Source organism: Aplidium turbinatum, chromosome 12 (assembly GCF_918807975.1).
Source record: "Aplidium turbinatum chromosome 12, kaAplTurb1.1, whole genome shotgun sequence".
NCBI lineage: Eukaryota > Metazoa > Chordata > Ascidiacea > Aplousobranchia > Polyclinidae > Aplidium > Aplidium turbinatum.
This window is the reverse complement of record NC_137483.1, coordinates 21,903,774-21,922,744: the sequence shown is the minus strand read 5'-3', so window position 1 is coordinate 21,922,744 and position 18,971 is coordinate 21,903,774. Positions and strand designations below refer to the sequence as shown.

The 18,971-nt window shown below is 36.9% G+C and overlaps 1 protein-coding gene across 1 annotated transcript in view; it reads right to left on the bottom strand.

Moving 5' to 3' along the window:
* Positions 1-18,706, bottom strand: part of LOC145780811 (ATP-dependent translocase ABCB1-like) — a 39,881-nt gene extending 21,175 nt beyond the window's left edge. Inside the window, exons 1-10 of the mRNA XM_082592453.1 lie at positions 18,526-18,706; positions 17,862-17,966; positions 14,453-14,624; positions 11,367-11,491; positions 10,701-10,914; positions 9,496-9,678; positions 9,259-9,375; positions 4,886-5,098; positions 3,656-3,836; positions 2,772-2,993 (exon numbers count right to left, since the gene is read on the bottom strand). Coding sequence (XP_082448579.1) covers positions 2,772-2,993; positions 3,656-3,836; positions 4,886-5,098; positions 9,259-9,375; positions 9,496-9,678; positions 10,701-10,914; positions 11,367-11,491; positions 14,453-14,624; positions 17,862-17,966; positions 18,526-18,623 — 1,630 coding nt within the window. The 5' untranslated portion in view covers positions 18,624-18,706. The remainder of the gene's footprint in view (positions 1-2,771; positions 2,994-3,655; positions 3,837-4,885; positions 5,099-9,258; positions 9,376-9,495; positions 9,679-10,700; positions 10,915-11,366; positions 11,492-14,452; positions 14,625-17,861; positions 17,967-18,525) is intronic.
* Between the last annotated feature and the right edge of the window lie 265 nt (positions 18,707-18,971).

Genomic DNA, 18,971 nt, shown 5'->3' with positions numbered 1-18,971 from the left:
TGAAGCTTGTTCGTTCCGGAAGTCACGCGCTAACCAACTGAGCTATCAGGCGGAGTTTCTCTTTTCTGTAATTTTTTTGCCTTAACCTATACGGTTTGCTGTTTGCACTTGAACCAAATTACTGCATATTCATCAAAGATCTTCTTTCTCCAACATAGATGTTTAAAAGCTTAGAACCGTATGAGGGATACATGAAGAGATACTTCCACATGAGTTGAAGTAAATTAAAACATTGAATAGCCTACTAAAACACATTTTAACTGTGGGATTGGTTCTTACTTTAGAACTGTTTTCATGTAAGTAAATGTATTTACTTGCTATGTACAACCATTCTGGCTTATTCATTGACATTACTCTTGAAAATGAAAACTTTGGTAGATTTTTAAGTTCTTGCTGCAATTGCGATTCCACTTTAATTGTTTGCTTCGTTGAGTAAATCGGGATTTCATGTTGGGTTTCTAAGAAAATATTCCTTGTATAAAGATATGTAAATCTATAGAATTAGCTGTAAACTAATTGAGCAATTTACGTGACATTAACTTTTCGTTGGAGAAGATACGTGTCTTTGGCTGTTGTATAATGTTGGCAGTTGCACTGCCTTACAAACGATTGCAATCGCTAGTGTGGGTTTATCAACGAAAATAACATTGTACAGTGTCCATTTGTAGTTAAAATAGTGTTTTGTACAAAGCAATCCATTTATAACAATTATAACAATTATAACAATCCAATTATAACAACAATCAACGAAGAAAATGTATCAACTGTTAAAGTAAAATAACAAGGGGCCTTGTATCTTGATTTCAAAGCTAAGCCTAGAATGAAACGTTGCAACATTCATGCAAACTTTACAGTAGAACCACACAAGCCCACTAGTAAGTATTTGATTCCTACCAAAGCTTAACAGTCTGCTAGTTATTTGTAGCCATAATCGCACCTCGTTTATCCAAAATTCTAAAAACTGGAAATTCTATCGAAACTACTGTAGAACTGATAGCTACAAATTTATTTCCATTATTATAGCCCTTTAGGTCGGACACATTCATGTTTTAATCCGGCAGAAAAATTTATTAATCCTAATTCTGTAAAAGAAGTCATTTTATAATAGCAATAACAGATAGGGGAAGGTTTGGTTAGTTGAGCCGGCTAACGGTTGATCCATCCGGTTTTATCGCAACGTCGTGCATGATTAGTCAACCGTTTCATAACGAAAATATGGAAAAACTTGAAGTCCATCAGCACATGTAGTTTTAGGGATTTTCTTCAAGCAGAAAAATTGTGAATCAGTTAAATGTAAAATGGTAGGTAAAAGTAGTTTTGAGAAAAATAGGAAATGTGTTATTTTTTCCTACGATGTTTCATCGTTGTCTTAATGGAAATACTGGGATAGGTGAGGGTAACTTACTCTTTGTTTTAATAGTTCTCGTTGCTTGATTAGCCAGTTGGTTCTTGGCAATTTTTCATGAATTTTGAAAATGGCGGCGATGTTAACAGTTGAGCCACTTGCAATGTTCACGGTTGAGCCATGCCTTTATCATAAGGAATGTAGTTTATGAGCCGATGGTCCTTACGTACTGCCCTAATTTTGTTGTACTGTAATGTAATTGATGCGTAGAACTGGTGTCTTAGCCGGGGGCGGTCCACTACCCCCCTTAAACTTCCATAAGAGTAGTTTTTTCTGTAAAGCGCCAGTTTGAGGGTAATTTTTTTAGCACTCCCCCCCTTATATTTTTCTCGATAGCAACGCCACTGGTTGCTAATGTTCGTTTTCTTCACAAAGTTCGCGAAATCGTTTCAGAAAGGTAAAAGCACCTTCGTGCAAAGTTTCCTATTCAATGATTCTCGGTGTTTTCAGAAATATAAATTTCTGTTCGTTCAGTGTTCACTGTTCTTTCATTTTAAGACACTAGACACAATACACAGTTTAAACTTTTTTTGATTGTTTATTTGCAAGATGTTCAAGAGAAGAGTTTATTGTGTTTGATGCAGATTGAGCTCTGTTTTGGGATATCTTTTCGAAGTGAAATAATGGTGGATCAACCGTGAACAACGGGTGGCTCAACCGTGAAATTTAGGGTATCATTTGAGCCGGCTAAATTTCAATTTTAAAATGCCGATAAATGATATAAATCGGGGTCAGTCGCAAACACAAACTTGTTCACAAGAACCGCATAAGACTGAAATTTATCATGATGGATTCGGATTTTTGGTAAAGTTTGTCGTTAAATTTTTATTGCAGAAAAATCGATTTCTGGCTCAACTAACTAGACCTTCCCCTAACATACTTTTTTATGAGTGTAGGCTACTGTACTGTAGAATAAGTTTCAGTGATGATGTCGATCTTTATCAATTTAGTCATCACCGAGTTTTCAGGTTGTTGGAGCTAGAATTTTGCCGAAAACATTTGAACTTTCCTTATTTGTTAGCTTTGTATTGTTGAAATAACGTTATTCAATCCCGTTAGTTGTCTACTATCTGTTTGTTTCTTTGCTTTTAAGATCTGTTTGTAACCTTAATCTTTTTACAAAATTAAAACGAGATTCAAAGCTTGAAAATGAACCATGATAACTTATGATTTTCAATCGTCTTGTTTGTTCGGACTGCTTTTTATATCTTGAGAAAAATGATGCCAATTGTTTCGGTTAGTTATTTTAGATACCGGTACCTTGGTAAAATGACCATCGTGACAAAACAAAGTAATCTAGATGAACCAGATGACAATATATATGAAGCTTGCTTCAACGAAGGAAAGAAAGCATTCGAAAAAATACCTGACTTGTGTCGGTGTCTATCAATGACGTCATCTTTTGCAGCATCACTCTCTTGATCAACTTTAGACTGGGCGCTATAGAGAGAAAAATAAACACCATTTTTGTTCTTCATAAGCTCATCATGAGATCCTACTTCCACTACTTGTCCCCTTCGCATGGCAATTATGTTGTCAGCTCCTCTAATAGTTGACAAGCGATGAGCTACTATGATCGTTGTACGTCCTGTTGATCAAATATCTTACAATCAAGCACATGTCAAAGTTTAATTGTAATTTCAAATTAACCTCGAAAGATTTATTCATTCCCTTGCTCATTTGTGTTATAATGTTGCCACCCAATGCAATGATATTTGAAATGAAATCAGTTTGAAAACGTAATCAGTCGGCATAACAAAAACTAGGTTATACAACATTAAAAAACAGCAATAATAAACGTATATTATATAATAATAATATAAACAAATAATCAATAAAATCAACATTCTGTCACCGGCTTAAAACAGCCAGAAAACCGTTGAGTGGTGGCCAATCGTCCATATCAACGCAAGTGCAGTAAAGAATACCTTTGTTATAAAATCTGCCTTGGCAAAATTACAATATATCCTTGACGTCCACTAAACACTTGCTAATTTTCTGGTCAATGAAGTTTACCTAAAACAGGTATTTTGCGGAAAGAGATTGCATGTTTGACAGACTGAAAACTTATGCCAAAACAAGGATGTTGATCAGAATGATCACCTCAACAATACTTCAGAGAAATGAAGTTAATTAAAGTACAAGAATATGAAAAAGATAAAAGGACATTCACTAGCTAGCCTATTAAAGAAAGATTTTTGCGATTGATCAGACTTTTAATGAAACAGTTCTCTTGTATCAGCTACTCACCCGTGGCGGCCTTTTCTAAAGCTGCTTGAACCAATGACTCGCTTTCTCTATCCAACGCTGATGTAGCTTCATCCAGGAGCAAGATTTTTGGATTTCTAGCGATCGCCCTTGCAATTGCTATTCTCTGTTTCTGTCCTCCACTTAACTGTCCTCCACCTTCACCCACCAGTGTGTTGAATTTCTGTAAGAAAAAATTAATGTAAATCTAAAAGTTCGTGATGAAATCAAATAAGCAGACGACATTGCCGAAAAAAGCTTGCAATGGAACTTTCATCATTTTGGCAAGAAGTAAAGTTCACCCTTGTTTGAGATCATCAGTGGTAAAGATCCATGTTGTCTTGAGCAGGAATCGAATGCCGACTTGATGGAAATAGTTTCGTTAGATTCCAGCCAAACAATTTCCATCAAGTCGGCATTCGATTCCTGCTCAAGACAACATGAATATGCATCACTGATGATCCCAAGCTAGGTTGAAACTCGAGTATGGCGTCTTGCATATTCGTTCGATCGGGACATTTATGATGTTATCACATTTGGAAGTAATTGTAATTGAAGCTGTAATTTGAAAACTTCAGAACAATGTAATTATAATTAAAAAAATTGATATTTTAATTGTTATGTAATTGAACTGAAAACTGTGTAATTGATCCAACTCTGCTTGAGATGAGAGTTTTTGCGCAGTGACACCCAAATGATGGCGGTACATTAGCAATTTTGTGATGACCTGAAGTCCTGTAGTTTGGAGCAGAAAAATATTGACAAAGTAATAACATAAAAAGATTTAGGCTGCAATGACTAAATTACAGAATTTAGGCAATTTTTTCCCTTGTCATCATGGGATGTAAAAACTTTTGATCAGTCATATGTCACGAGCGAAGGAAATCCTTGCACATCAAAAATAATTATAGGCCTAAATGAATATATTGTGCGAAACTTTGAAACAGATTAGGATTATCTAATAAAGTTGCCTACTTTGGGATAAGTTGTTTTTCTGCAGTGTGATATAAGAACGCACCGTGCATTAAATTTTAAGGATACTATACATTTTAGAAGTTTGGAAGACAATGATTGCCAACGTCTGTATCAGATCAGGCGCATAATCATCATAATACATTTCAAGTACAGTACACAACCGCAGTGAGTGTGAGATCTTGTGTAAGCAGTGAGCTGACCGACAATAGCCTTAGCCATTACGCCACGACGACAAATTTACAAAATGTTTTAGGCTACCTTAGGAAATTTCATGATGAAGTTATAAGCGTTTGCTTGTTTTGAAGCTTCGACTACTTCTTCATCAGTTATTCCTTCACGTCCCCAACGAATGTTTTCTGCAATCGTTGTAGCAAAAAGCACAGGCTCCTGAGAGACAACTCCAATTGTATCCCGATATTTTCGTAGATGCAACTTCCTTATGTCTTGGCCACCAATTGTTATTTCTCCACTCTAATGAAACAATTTTTTTCATTAAACGTTGCGAACGAGTGACTTATGATGTAGCATGTAGATTTAACAGAGTAAACCTGAACTAAAGGTTTTTTTTCTTTCACTTTCATTTTATCAATCAAGCCCATACTCTTGAATCTTGATGGTTTCATAAATGCAGGTCACGGCAATGCATTATCACATCACTGCCTCTTTTGTTATTGAATAAAGTTAACATATGAATGTAAAATAATTATCCTACTTAGGCCATGTTATTTGATTTCATTTATATTTACGTGCTTCAAAATGTAGATACTAACAACCTATTTTAACCATCGATGACTTACTAACTACCTGTTTACATTTACTTGATTTGGTGTTATACAATACAAAGCAACTTGGAAGAAAAATGTTAGGTTTGTTAAAATACAAATAAGCTTATAACCACGAAACCAAGGGAAAACTCTTGTAACCACGAATAATAACTATATTTTCCAATAACTACTTACGAATAGCCTACTTAGCCTTATAATAGCTGAGTCAAACAAAAGTCATGAAATACCAATGGATTCCAACATTTTGCAAAATAAGCCAGAATCAAGTTTTCTAAAAACGGATATCCTACAGTTTGACATTTTGTACGTACAGATGCATCTAACCGCAATAATGAAATACGGCTACAGCCATTAGCATAGCGTGACTCATTTGATTGTGGGGAGGGGCACTACGAAAGCACAAATATTTAACTTGACATGAAAATTTAGCCACAGACAATTTTGGTTGTTTAATATTCCAAATTTTATGTGTATAATACTCCAGCACTTATATGCAACATGTTTCGTTGCGCCACATGCTGACGATCAGTGTGACTACTAGTACTACCGGTACCTTTCCAGCAATTTTAAAACTTTGAAGTGGTTGTATTTCAGAAACTGATTTTATCTATTTGTAGCTGGCTAGCTTGTAAGAGGTTGGGCAGGCTCTGACTTGATAATTAACTTACAGTAGCCCAACGTTTCTCAAAGTGGGCGAAATCGCCCCCCTGGGGGCGATTTCGAGCGCCATGGGGGCGAAAAAATCAAAGGGGGTCAATCGGGGGGCGAAAATACTCGAATGGGGCGAATTTATTAAACCACCAATAACAGTCCAACGCGCAAACCATTTACTACAAATAGATGAATTAAAAGAATAACAATCTTCTTGCATCTTTTACATTTAAAACCATCTCCGGATCTGCATGTCACTTTCTTCATCTTTGCACATCTTTCATAAATGAATGTAAAACATAAAAACAGTAACAATGATGATGATGGCGTATGAGCGATCTTTCCAGGCTAGATTGGAGGGCAGGAAATCTTCAGCCAATCAGCAGTCTCGTCGTCCAGGACCCTCAGACCATGCGCACCGTGTGGAGGCCGGTGGGTTAGGCAGTGGTGGATGACATGGTCTGCGGTCTGTTCAGTGGCACCACACTCGCATTCTGATGAAGGAGCCAGGCCCCACTTGTGCATGTCCGAACGAAAGCGGCCGACGCCAGTTCGCAGGCGGTTAAGCCTGACCCACGCAAGCCTTGCGAGAGACATCCCTGGTGGACGGGGATCGGCGTCGGGTATGAAGTCACGGAGCGTGAAGGTGTGATTTTGCCACTCCGTGTTCCACATATGGTTCGTCCAGTGTGCCGCACTTAAACCAAGTTCTTCTGCATTCTTAAGTAGTTGTTGTGCGGCAGGCACAAAGGGGCGTCTTGATTTCAGCCGCTGCTTTATAGGTGGTGGTCTCTTGAATGTTGCATGGAGGAGATGGTCGGGGTCTAAAGCTCGGCGAGCGAGAGAAATCGTGGCTCCTTTACGGCGTAGCTCAGCGGGTTGGATGCCTGCTAGGATGGGTAGGCAGTCCGTTGCAGTGGGACGCAGGCATCCAGTCACAGTAACAATAAAAACAGGTGATAAAAGATCTACCATCCTCTTCAACGAAATGCGTAAGCTGCTTGGTTATGACAATGCTCACAATATTACAGCTAATGCCAATCTTAAAAATTTATTCTTGGAGAGTATGCCTTCACAGAATATTCATCCAACTTGACCGACAATGTATCGCTGCTGCTGCTTGGATAGTGCGTTTTGTTCGTAATATGAAAACAATAAGAAATGATTTTTGCGCTCAATCTTTCTACAGATATTCGGGAATCAAGCATCTTTAATGCAGTGAAAAACTTCTACGAAGAGAAGGGGATTCCACTGAAGAAAATTCTACAATGCACAACTGATGGTGCTCCGGCAATGGTTGGAAAGCATCGAGGGTTCATTGCACTGATGAAAAGAGCAATTCCTGGACTTATTGCAATACATTGTGTAACTTATCGTTGCGCGAAAAAAAAAAATTCACCGTCAGTATTTGGTTGCCCGTAATCTAGTCCTGAGCTGCATGAATCACTGAATATTGTGATAAAATGCGTCAATAAAATAAAAGCGCATGCTCTCAACGACAGATTATTTCGTTTACTTTGTTGCCAAAATGATGAACAATTTGAATGTTTTTTATTGCATTGTATAGTATTGCATACCGCGGTAAGATGGCTTTCAAAAGGTGCTTGTTTGAGCCGCTTTTGTGCCCTTTTTGTGTTAGTTACCGTATCGAATTCCTATCAAGCACTGACGCTACATTAGCTAAAGATGTGATACCCTTAAAGAATGACATCGCATATTTGGCGGACATTTTCAATGCCATAAACGAAAGTTGGCCTAAGCAAAAAGGCCTAAGCTTCAGGCAGAAATGATAACTCTCATCAAGTGCAAAAGCGTGATTATAGCCTACCTCATTTATTTCAAAGCTATCTTTATTCAAACAAAATTTGGTCAAAATGTCTTAACTCAGTTTCCCAATTTGAGCGAGAATGTTATTACAAAAGAACAACGGCAAAAATACTGCTCACATTTAGACATGCTTCATAAAGACATGAAACTTCGCTTTGCAGATCTCGTGGACCTCCATGTTCCAAACTGGGGGGTACAACTATTTTCTACCGAACCCACAGATACTGTAGAAGTGGAACTTCAAGAGCAGTTCATTGATATGCAAACAGATGATGAGTCAAGAGTGAAATTCAGAAATGATCGATACGATTTGTTGTGGTGCCAGGTTGCTGGAAAATATGAGCTTCTCTGGAAACGGGGACGCTCTCTAAGTCCCCGTCTGGAAAGAAGCTAGAATGTCGATTTTGTCGTTTCCTACTTCATACATATGGTTGAAAAGAGGTTTTCGGCTGTAACATTAATGATTTCAAAGCAAAGAAATCACTTGCTAGTTCATAAACGGGATGATCTTCGACTCTATCTTACGAAGATGTCGCCAAACATTTCAAAACTTTATAAAAGTTGGCAAGCTCATCCATCCCATTGAACATTATCATGTTACTGTCAATTTCGTTGATTAAATTCCCAAAACTAAATTTGTCTATCACTTTATTATCAATGTTTATTTTACTTGACAGAATTAGGGGGGCAAAATTTTATTTCAATAACGAAAAGGGGGCGATGAACTAAAAAAGTTTGAGAAACACTGCAGTAGCCTATATTATTACCACCAAGATAATGATGAGATGTTATCTCCGTGGTAACGGTAGAACTGCGAGCATTACGTTTTGCAAACCATACCGGTGTAGCCTTCGCGTTAGCCGTTAAGACTTTTTCAATGGTGTGCACTTTGCACCGTTGTGTCTAACGGTGGTACACTTCAACTCACAGTTGTTTGTTTTTTTGAGTTTATGATTAAGTTTATATTTTTCTAAGTTTATATAGGCCGAGTAAGAGTTTATTTCATGTAAGTTAGAATGCTTTTAAAGGATTAATACTGGTACCGGTACCCTACGCATTGCTATTGGAATCGATTGACTGTTCCCGTGAACTTTGAGCCTAAAAACACTTTATCTTTTCATGCAATACCAATAGACGTGTAGCCTACCAATCCTTGAGCTAAAAGTTTCATTTGAAATAAGCCTTACGGTCGATAAGAAATTAATAAATCACCGTATTGTCCTTTTCAATTATACATTAAACAATAATGAAAGAGAGCGAGATAAAAGATAACCTTAACTGGCCACCGAAGTGGAAATTGCTCACACAGTACTTTCTAAGTAGAAAGTTATAAGATGATTTTATATTATCCTACTCCAATAAACTCACTGAGCTGTTGTAGAACCTCTGAATCAATTGAACAATTGTACTTTTTCCAGCTCCGCTCTCTCCAATTATGGCGACACGTTGTCCACATTTCACATTAAAAGAAACTTCTTTTAGTGCCTGAAAGAGTTGGCGTTATTAAGCTCGTTTTCAATCATATTGGCTAAACATTATAACTATGAAAAGTTAATCAATCGTCCTGTTGAAATTAATTCACATAGGCACACAAAAGTTACATACCGTTGCACCAGGACGTGTCGGGTATTCAAAATTAACATGATCAAAGACTATGTCTCCACTTTTTGGATTTGGCTCGGCGCCATCCTCAGAGAAAATGTCAATGTCTGGCTTTCGATCAATGCATTGAAACACTTTGAAAGCAGCAACTTTTGCGTCAATTGTATGTTGAAAGATACTGATTGCCTGTTAATTAAAATTGTACTGTTATAAGTAATGGAAATATATTTTGGTTGAAGGCTATTGATTGTTTTCCAGGTTTTCCATATAGCCTACATTAATAAAATGTGCTTTGTTATTGTAGGCTACGCATACTTAGCATCCAGACTTTTTTAGGCTTGTACACTTAGTAGGCTACTTAGTAGCCTACTTAGTGGATTGTCACATCTACCATCTTGGTTTGTGATTGGAAATTATTAGACGTTAAGAAAACCTTTCAATTTTATTTTTTTGAATATGAATATATATGTAGGGATTAAAAAATTAGGTTGCTTAAACGGAAAGGCAACATTCGCATACAATTTCCAGCAACATCATGAGTCACGATCCAGCAAGACTGGCCGAGTTCAACGATGGAGCAAGAGTTTGCGTGAGGTTGTGTATTAGGCTGTGTGATACACAAAGATGTTGCTTGCTCATACCAAACCGCGCTTTCACACATTGAATTGACGCTCATAGTAATCAGCCCTTTGGCAGAACTGTGAACTATTGATACTAGTGAGCGAGAGATCTAATAATTTGCATATATTGTATCATATTTTGCAAAAGCATCTTCAAATGTCTTCAAGAGCTTTTTCCAAATTACGCAAATTTTGTAACACTTTTCCGTTTTACAACACACCATTGTGAAACGGCGCATACTTTGAAAACCCAGCTACGACTAAAGTGACTTATCCAAAGATGCAACAACTTTATGAAAGGGCGGTTAGAATAATAGTTGGACCTACATATTGCAACCAGAATCAGCTTTTAAACGACGCTTCAATTTCCCAGCTATTCTCCCTATACTGTATTGTAGGGTTTAGGCTGTAAGAGAGGAACAAAATCCAAAATCAGTTGTAAGAGGAATGCATTAATAAGGTTAGGAACCACTGTTCCAAGCATTTCAAAGATCTGAGCTCAATATATTTAGAGCAAAATTGCCCAGCATGAAATTGTTTTCAGCGGTGGATTACGTAAGGAGTTAGCTTCAGTAATATAACAAGTACCTGACCAATAGCTGCTGAAGCCAACATGACACCAGAAAAAGATGTAACAAAATCTGAAAGTCGAATCTCTTGAGCAATTACTAGTCTGCTGCCAAACCAATACACCACTCCCCAGACCAAAATGGTTAAAGAATTAATGGTTCCGACGAAACAACCGAACAAGAATCCTCGTTTGATTTCGATTGGTCTGACAGAGTTTAAGTTTTTTGAATATCTGAAATAATTATACCAAACAATATGTTTTCAAACTGCGCATTATCAACAAAAATGTGTCAGAATAAACATGTTCATGATCAAGATAACTTTTTATGGTCAAGTACTTTTGTAATTTTCATTGCGGAACTGTTTTACTCAACCTTTGAAAACTGATTAAACTATGTCAGGATTCAGCAGACGTATGGAAAGCAATTGATAGTTTTACACATGCCTACTCTTGTTATGTACGGCATAGCCTACATTATTCTAATCTTTATTCTGTTCATTCAAAGTCCTATCACATTCCAATGTTTTCTCATAATTTCTTTTATGCTATAATTTGCTAGATCGCAATTATAGTGTATATGTAGAACTCCATAATATTCGTCATTAGAGACTTAGCCTACTTTTACAGCCCTTGACTAAAAGTTTTTAGAAACGTTTTCACAAATTTATCAAATTCTCACTCACCTTTTCATTTCTTTTTTCTGACAACCGAAAGCAGTTACTGTTTTTATGGATGATAATATTTCTTTTGAAATTGAACCTGCTTTTGCATAAGCTTGTCTTTCCTTCTTTGCATAGACAAACGTAACCTAATGCAACACCTCTATCAATTCATCACACACTTAGTCGAGAATATAATAGGGTAGGTACAAATAGTTTCTCTCTTTTTTAATAGTCTATAATATCCTTATTGTCACACACAAACCCACCACACTCCCCCAATCATGATTATTGTATGGCCAGAGATTTGATATTATAGCCTAGGCTACTTATTTCGAAGACAATGAAGTAGCGCTATTTTTGTAAGTTAATTGACTTTAGTTCAAATTGTACCGCTACGACAACAGTAGCCTACTGTAGCCTGCAGTAGTCTTCTAATGTAGCTTGTAGCAGTGGCGGATTTAGAACGTAAATTATGGGTGGGCCTAGGAAATATCTTGGTGGGCCTTCACCAATAATGCCACGGCGGGCCAGCATACAAAAACTTAGTGTTACCGGAGCTTCTACACAAGGCGGAGTCTCCTAGGTTTCGAGTTAAAAAAGTTGATTATATCATCATCATCCGAACTGTCAATGAGTTGTCTCTCAAAAGACAAAAGTGTCAAGTTGTTAAGGCGTCCAGTCAGCGTAGATGATCTCAAGCGCGTTTGGACCCTGTTTGTTGAGGAGAAAAGTCTCTCAACGCTGTAGGACGTTGAAGGCAGTGTTATGATGGTCCTTAAAACACTGTTCGACTTAGGGTGATTCATAAATTGAAATTTTTTTTAATTCAATGGGGCACCCTCTTGTATCGTGTCAATACCTGAAAAAATAATCCTGTCAAATTTTTAGAGCAATAGAAAGCATTTTTAAGGTTGCCACCGACTTTGAAAGCTGCACATAATACGCACATGGGTCATTCCATGTCAACTCAACAGGGTGTGCAAGCTCGATTCTCTTAAGATTTTCTTGAAATTTACACTAAAGTTTTATATTGATGTATAATGAACACAAAAAAAATTTCAGCTTATTATTTCAAGACGTTTAGAAATTACAGCCCTTCAAAGTCACCAAGGTCCCTCAAAATGCGTTCGCATGTAAATTTTCCTCCATGTTTGGGTCTTCATAACTTTTAATCTAAAGCATTTACAAAGCTGAAATTTGGTATTCTGATTAAGAAGCAGCCCTAGTATTCATATCTACCACCAAAATTGCTACTTTCAAATTAGTTTTAGATATAGAACCTTTCAAAAATTGAAATTTTTTACATTTGAAAATTTTTTATCAATTTTTGATGTCTGCTATCTCCCAAACCAATAGTCACAGAACTACCATTTTGCATATCATTTATCTATGCTAGTTGATAATTAGCCCCCATGAGACTGACACCAAACAAATGTGAAATTATTGAAGTTTGGAGGGTGTAAAGATGGTTCGGGCTTCATTTTTGCACCCTCCAAACTTCAATAATTTCACATTTGTTTAGTATCAGTCTCATGGGGGTTAATTATCAACTAGTATAGATTAATGATATGCAAAATGGTAGTTCTGTGACTATTGGTTTGGGAGATAGCGGACATCAAAAATTGATAAAAAAAATTCAAATGTAAAAAATTTCAATTTTTAAAAGGTTCTATATCTAAAACTAATTGGAAAGTAGCAATGTTGGTAATAGATATGAAAACTAGGGCTGCTTCTTAATCAGAATATCAAATTTCAGCTTTGTAAATGCTTTAGATTAAAAGTTATGAAGACCCAAACATGGAGGAAAATTTACATGCGAACGCATTTTGAGGGACCTTGGTGACTTTGAAGAGCTATAATTTTTAAACGTCTTGAGATAATGAGCTGAAATTTTTTTTGTGTTCGTTATACATCAATATGAAACTGTAGTGTAAATTTCAAGAAAATCGAAAAGGGTCGAGCTTGCACACCCTGTTGAGTTGACATGGAATGACCCATTTGTGTATTATGTGCATTGTGCAGCTTTCAAAGTCGGTAGCAACCTTAAAAATGCTTTCGATTGCCCTAAAAATTTGACAGAATTATTTTTTCAGGTATTGACACGATACAAGAGGGTGCCCCATTGAATTAAAAAAAAAATCAATTTATGAATCACCCTAGACTGTTCGTGTTCGGAAAATGTCACCAGGCTGTCCAGTACTTCTATTAATGTAAGAAAGTTTCCCCCATCCATTTTCCGTCTGATGTGTTGAATAAACACAGCATGTTCAGCATCTGCGATCTCAATGCCATACACCGCACACGGACCATTTAGAATGTTGTTTTTTTCGCCGAAAGTGGCAGATCCAGGTGCGAAAAAGGCCGTTGCTCTCATTAATCCATATGTGTCGTCCATAAAGCGGCAGTTTAACTCCGTTATCTGCCTGTCAAGAATACAGTTCCACAGCGCCCTTAAATCCTCATTGCTCTTGACAGCCGACGTTTTTCCCAGCGTTGGGTGACAACAGACTTGTGAAACTTCGAAGGCGGCTTGCGTTCACGAGAAGCAACCACTCCCCAGTTAGTTATCTCATGTTTTACCATCAGTTTGAGCACGTCACCAAAGTCACCCTTCGAATCCTCGCGGAAAGTTGCATATGTAGCCTACTTGGTTGTTCTAGTGTTAAACAGTAATACAGTATATTTTTTTTCATGAATCTGATTTTGGGTGGGCCCACTGTGAATCTGGGTGGGCCTGTACCAATCAGGCCCACCCGGTAGATCCGCCCCTGGCTTGTAGTAAGCTACGCTACGCACGAACTGTAGCCTTTCTTCACCCATGAGCCATCCAAATAAAGATAATTTGCCCAATTTGTAAAAGCAGTAGGTAGCCTATATGACCATTGACCAATGTGAACCACATTGTTAAACCATAAACAGTTGACCATATAATTTTAGACTGGGTTTAGATTACTCGGTGTCTATAATACATTACACCAATGCGGTTATCCCACCATGCAAAAACAGGCTTCAAAATTATGAGATGAATGCATGAGAATGTGTCAATCAAAATGTCTACCAGGAATAATTCAACTTCCTTTGTTATTCCGTAAATTATCCAGTCTCACCTTATTGAGTAAAACGGTAGAAACACCGATTGCAGGAGCTATGCTCAGAACGACTAATCCAATCTTCCAAGTATATACCAAAGCTATTGTCAGTCCCACAATGCTTCGGACTATATGTTGAAAAATTAAGGAAAGATTTGACCCGATGCCATCCTTGATAATGGCCACATTGCTGGGGATATAAAACATATATTGTTCTCAAACTTTTAAAGTAAAATTTCACTTGCATATAGGTACTCAAAAAAGTATGGAACTGACAAAGTTATATTGAAATTTAAAGATAGCTGTATGTGCTATATACTTGCACATAAAAGCTTTCAAAAAAGACTATAAGACTATGCAGAAATAAAATCTTTGGATTAGAAAAAAGCGTTTAGCACAACATAGCCTAGCCTAGAGTAAGCCTATGTAGTTTCATCCGTTTTTGATTTAGAGCCTGCTGGTGTTTATCGCAATTGAATATAGTTGTAGTCTACCACAGACAAACAAAGCACAACAACATAATAGAGTTGAGCAGGGCTGTGTGAGCACCATCTTGCTCCCTCCCAAAATCCACTACTGGGCCACCTATATTTAGTGATGGCTTTCAAAAATAGGACAGGAAAGCGTTAGATTATGGCCGCAAACTCTTTCAAGAAAAAATCAACACTCATCATTTCAGCAAAGAGTAAAAAACTTTCGGATTTTTTAGAAAAAGTGGTAGCCTAAATATGCTGAAAATGCAGTAGCGGATCTGAAAAAAGTTGAGGAAGGACCAAAATTTTACAAATCAAAATTGATAAAATAAATAAAAAATGCAAAACTTAATGTTATCAAACCAAATGATAAGTTTAAGTTACCTCCATACATGAAATTTGTTTAAATTATTTTGCATTGTGATTTTGAAAATTATTTTACAACACCTGTCACCTGGCACTAACAAAATTCTAAAAAAATGCGTTTAATGACAAATCTAATCTTGGTTTAGTTGCTTTTTAGCAGTGATGTACGCGCATACAAAAACGCCGTCATTGACATTGTACTGACGCCGCCAGCATAAACGCAAACGTTCGAAAAACCATACGCCGTATGCGTCAACGTAACTGGTAAAAAAAGTTGGCGGCATCAGTGTCAGCGCATACACTTGCGTAAACTAATTTTGTTTGCTAGGTGCCAAACATTCACACGGTATAAACCACTGGAAACAAACAAGTTTTATTTTGAATTTCCACGAAGAAACACAAGCATCTGAAAGTGTTCATCTGACATTTTGCTGTGTTTTGGTTCCAATATGTCTTTGGTTCCAATATGTTTTAGTTCCAATATGTTCCAATTAGAAAGTAGGCCTATGCGTTGACGCTATGCGCTAAAAAACCGCGAAAACTTTACGGCGTAGCCTCAAGCGCAAAATATCCACAAAAATGTGGCCGCAAGCGTTAGCGCAAACAAAAAGTCTACGCCGCAAGTATGCGGCGTAGAATTTGCGGCGTATACGTACATCTCTGCTTTTTAGCATAATGTTTTTTTTAGATGCACACTTTCTAAAACCAATAAATAAATACCATATAAACACCAGTAAATAGGCACCAGTAAAATACCATAGAAATACCGTGGCTGTAACTAAAAGTCATGTTGTAAGCTATGTCGCCAATTCATCAAATTACAATTGGATTTTGGTAGAAGGTTTGGTTCAAAATTTAAGTTAGGCCTGGTATTTAAACAAAATCAGTCATGACCACAGCATAGGCGTAGCCAGGGGGGGGCGAACGGGGCCATGGCCCCCCCCAAATTTTCAAAGTTTGGATTCCGAAGTTGAACCCTTTGTTGAAAATATAATATAATTTGTATAAATTTATATTGTTTTCCAAGACATCTGGCTATTAACACCCCCCAGGACTTGTTTTAGACACACAGAAAGACACCAATAAATTTTGCAAATCGTAAATCGCGCAAAGTTTACGCGATTTACGCTTATTTTAACTAATCTGTGGAAGCAATTTCAGAATCGCTTACTCTGTAGGGTTTTTGTGTAGCTGAGTTTTTTGTGTTCTCTAATTTTAGCCGCAGTTTTTGCCCGTTTGTGTGTAGATAAGAGCTACCTTTAATAAGTTAATAGCTGTTTATCTGCTAATAAGTTTCATACAAATATTACCCTGAAAGTGTTTCCAGAAAGCGTTATAATCCATTATTTAAGTGTAATTTTGCAAAAATTTTCCGGGGGAGCATGCCCCCGGACCCCCCTAGAATACGCGTGCCTTTGGCACGCTCTAACCCCCACCAGCTTTATTGCTTTCCTTGCTTAACCCACCAGGATGCACCACTGCACATCAGGTGGCGATGTCTTAAATCAAACATTTTGTCGTTCTCTTCAATTCATCAAATATTTGGCCCCCCCCAAAAATTTTTTCTGGCTACGCCACTGGACCACAGAGAGATTTCAATAATTTACTTCTTGAAAATTTTATAGCTTAGTAAGGCGTAGCCTTTCAGTAGACCAGAATTTCAAAAATCTGTCTAAGTGTCCCCACCTTCACCTATAGTATTTTCAGGGCACATGTTACTTTATAGTCTATCTCAAACAACATGGAAATTTATCAATTTATTTGTTTATTAACTGGGATATTTGTTTCTTTCGGAAAGTTGCATAATTTTGTTAGTTTTCAATGGGACAGAAAAACTCTTTAGGCGACTCCCTTAATCCACTTTTGAAACTGCACATGCTCATCATCGCTGATTATACAAATGAAATGTGGTTGAGAGAGCAAAGCGAGAAAAGTTTGCAAAAATGGAAAAAAATGAATTAATAATTATAAAATAAAAATAAAAATAAATTAAAAATGTTAGCTTACAAGTGAAATTAAAAGCCGAAAAACGCTCCACTTAATATGCGTGGGCCCCGAGGCGGAGGTGGGCCCCCAACCGAGTGTTTACGAAGCAGTTAATACGGCCTTGCATGATTTAAGCGTTTGATTATCGAGGTTCTGTAGAAATTTTTTTCTTTTTTAAGCAGTCAAAATAAAATTAAGCAGACTAAACTGAGTAGGCCCCTAAACAGCCGGCAGGCACGGGGGGCGGTTAACATGGCCCTGGAGTTGAGCATTCCTATTGTACATCACACGTATTTACAAATAGTTTTCACAGTCGAACGTTTTCGGCTTAATCTAAGTCCTCATTAGAAATTTGAAAATATTTGTAACAAATGCAATAAATTTTAACTTTCAACGTAGCTATAGTAGCTAACAGAATATACAATGAGAAATACGCAGAGATCGAATACCAGCACAAAAAGAAAAACAACTATTGAGAAAATAAAGAGACAGAGGAAAACCACATTAAGTTACATTATGGCTGACACAATAAACTACAAGTGGATGTGCAACACATTTTTCCAGCATTCCTATGGGAGAGTGAGAGAAACTACATATTTTACCTCATTAGCATTGTTTTTAATTGGTTGGCAGATTCCATGTCATGATATGCAATTTCTTGACCCAAAATAGACTTGAAAAGATCAAGCTGAAGTTTGAGGGCTTGTCTGAGAAAAGTGAAAAAGGCACAGTAAATAACTGAAGGTTAAACATCACCATATGTGTCTTATAAAAGACTAAGCTCAAGCCTATAGGCCTACTGACTATCACTGCTTGTTGCGAAAAGCAAATTTGATAGCTCAGTAGATGTGAAAATTGTAAAATAAACGTTTTAGAAATTCAAGCATATAAGGTTAAGAAAAAATGTTAATAAAAAACTATAGTTGTATCTGGCATGTTGGCTACTGACAAAAACTGTATTAAAAATTGTTCTAAAAAAAAAGAAAAATCTGTTACAAATTAACCTCCACCATCTTTGAATTATAAAGTGATGCTAATGTTTGTAATCTTTGTTCTACTTTTTTTTATGTTCGGTAAATGACAATTTATAAATTATGATATGGGATCCATCCTCTATGGAATGCAACCGAACGAATGAACATATCTAGAAAATAGAACAGCCCAGCTTAGTTGGTAGAGAAATATATTTCTAACTAGCCTATACAAGAAAAAGAATAATTTACAATATAATTAGTAGCTTATTATACGATAGTATAATTAATTTACCTTTGAGCCTGTCTTGTCCATGTATACGAATGGATGAAACCAGCAACAAACCCAGAAAAAGCCAATCCGATCAAGAAAAACACATTTTTAAAAGCCATAGCTTCAAAGTTGTTGAGTTTTGGTAAAATCTCTTCATTCCATTCCCTTTAAAATCAGTCTAAGCTAAACGAAGTAGGTTACCCTACGCTTACTTTTTCAACGAATATTTTAAAAGTTTAAATCATTTTTTTTTTAAATAAGCATGCTTTATAATCAGGTATTAGAATGCTATTATTTGGAATGGACGGTAAGCAGCTTCTCGCGCTCCACTCTGTTATTAACATCTGCACCTAAGAAGATACGAAAAGAAACTTTCCAACAAAAAGCTTCCACCCAAACGGCACAGCTGAAGGAAACAATGGTGAGCAGAGGCAATGCCTCTGACAAGTTCAGACACTCTGCCACCA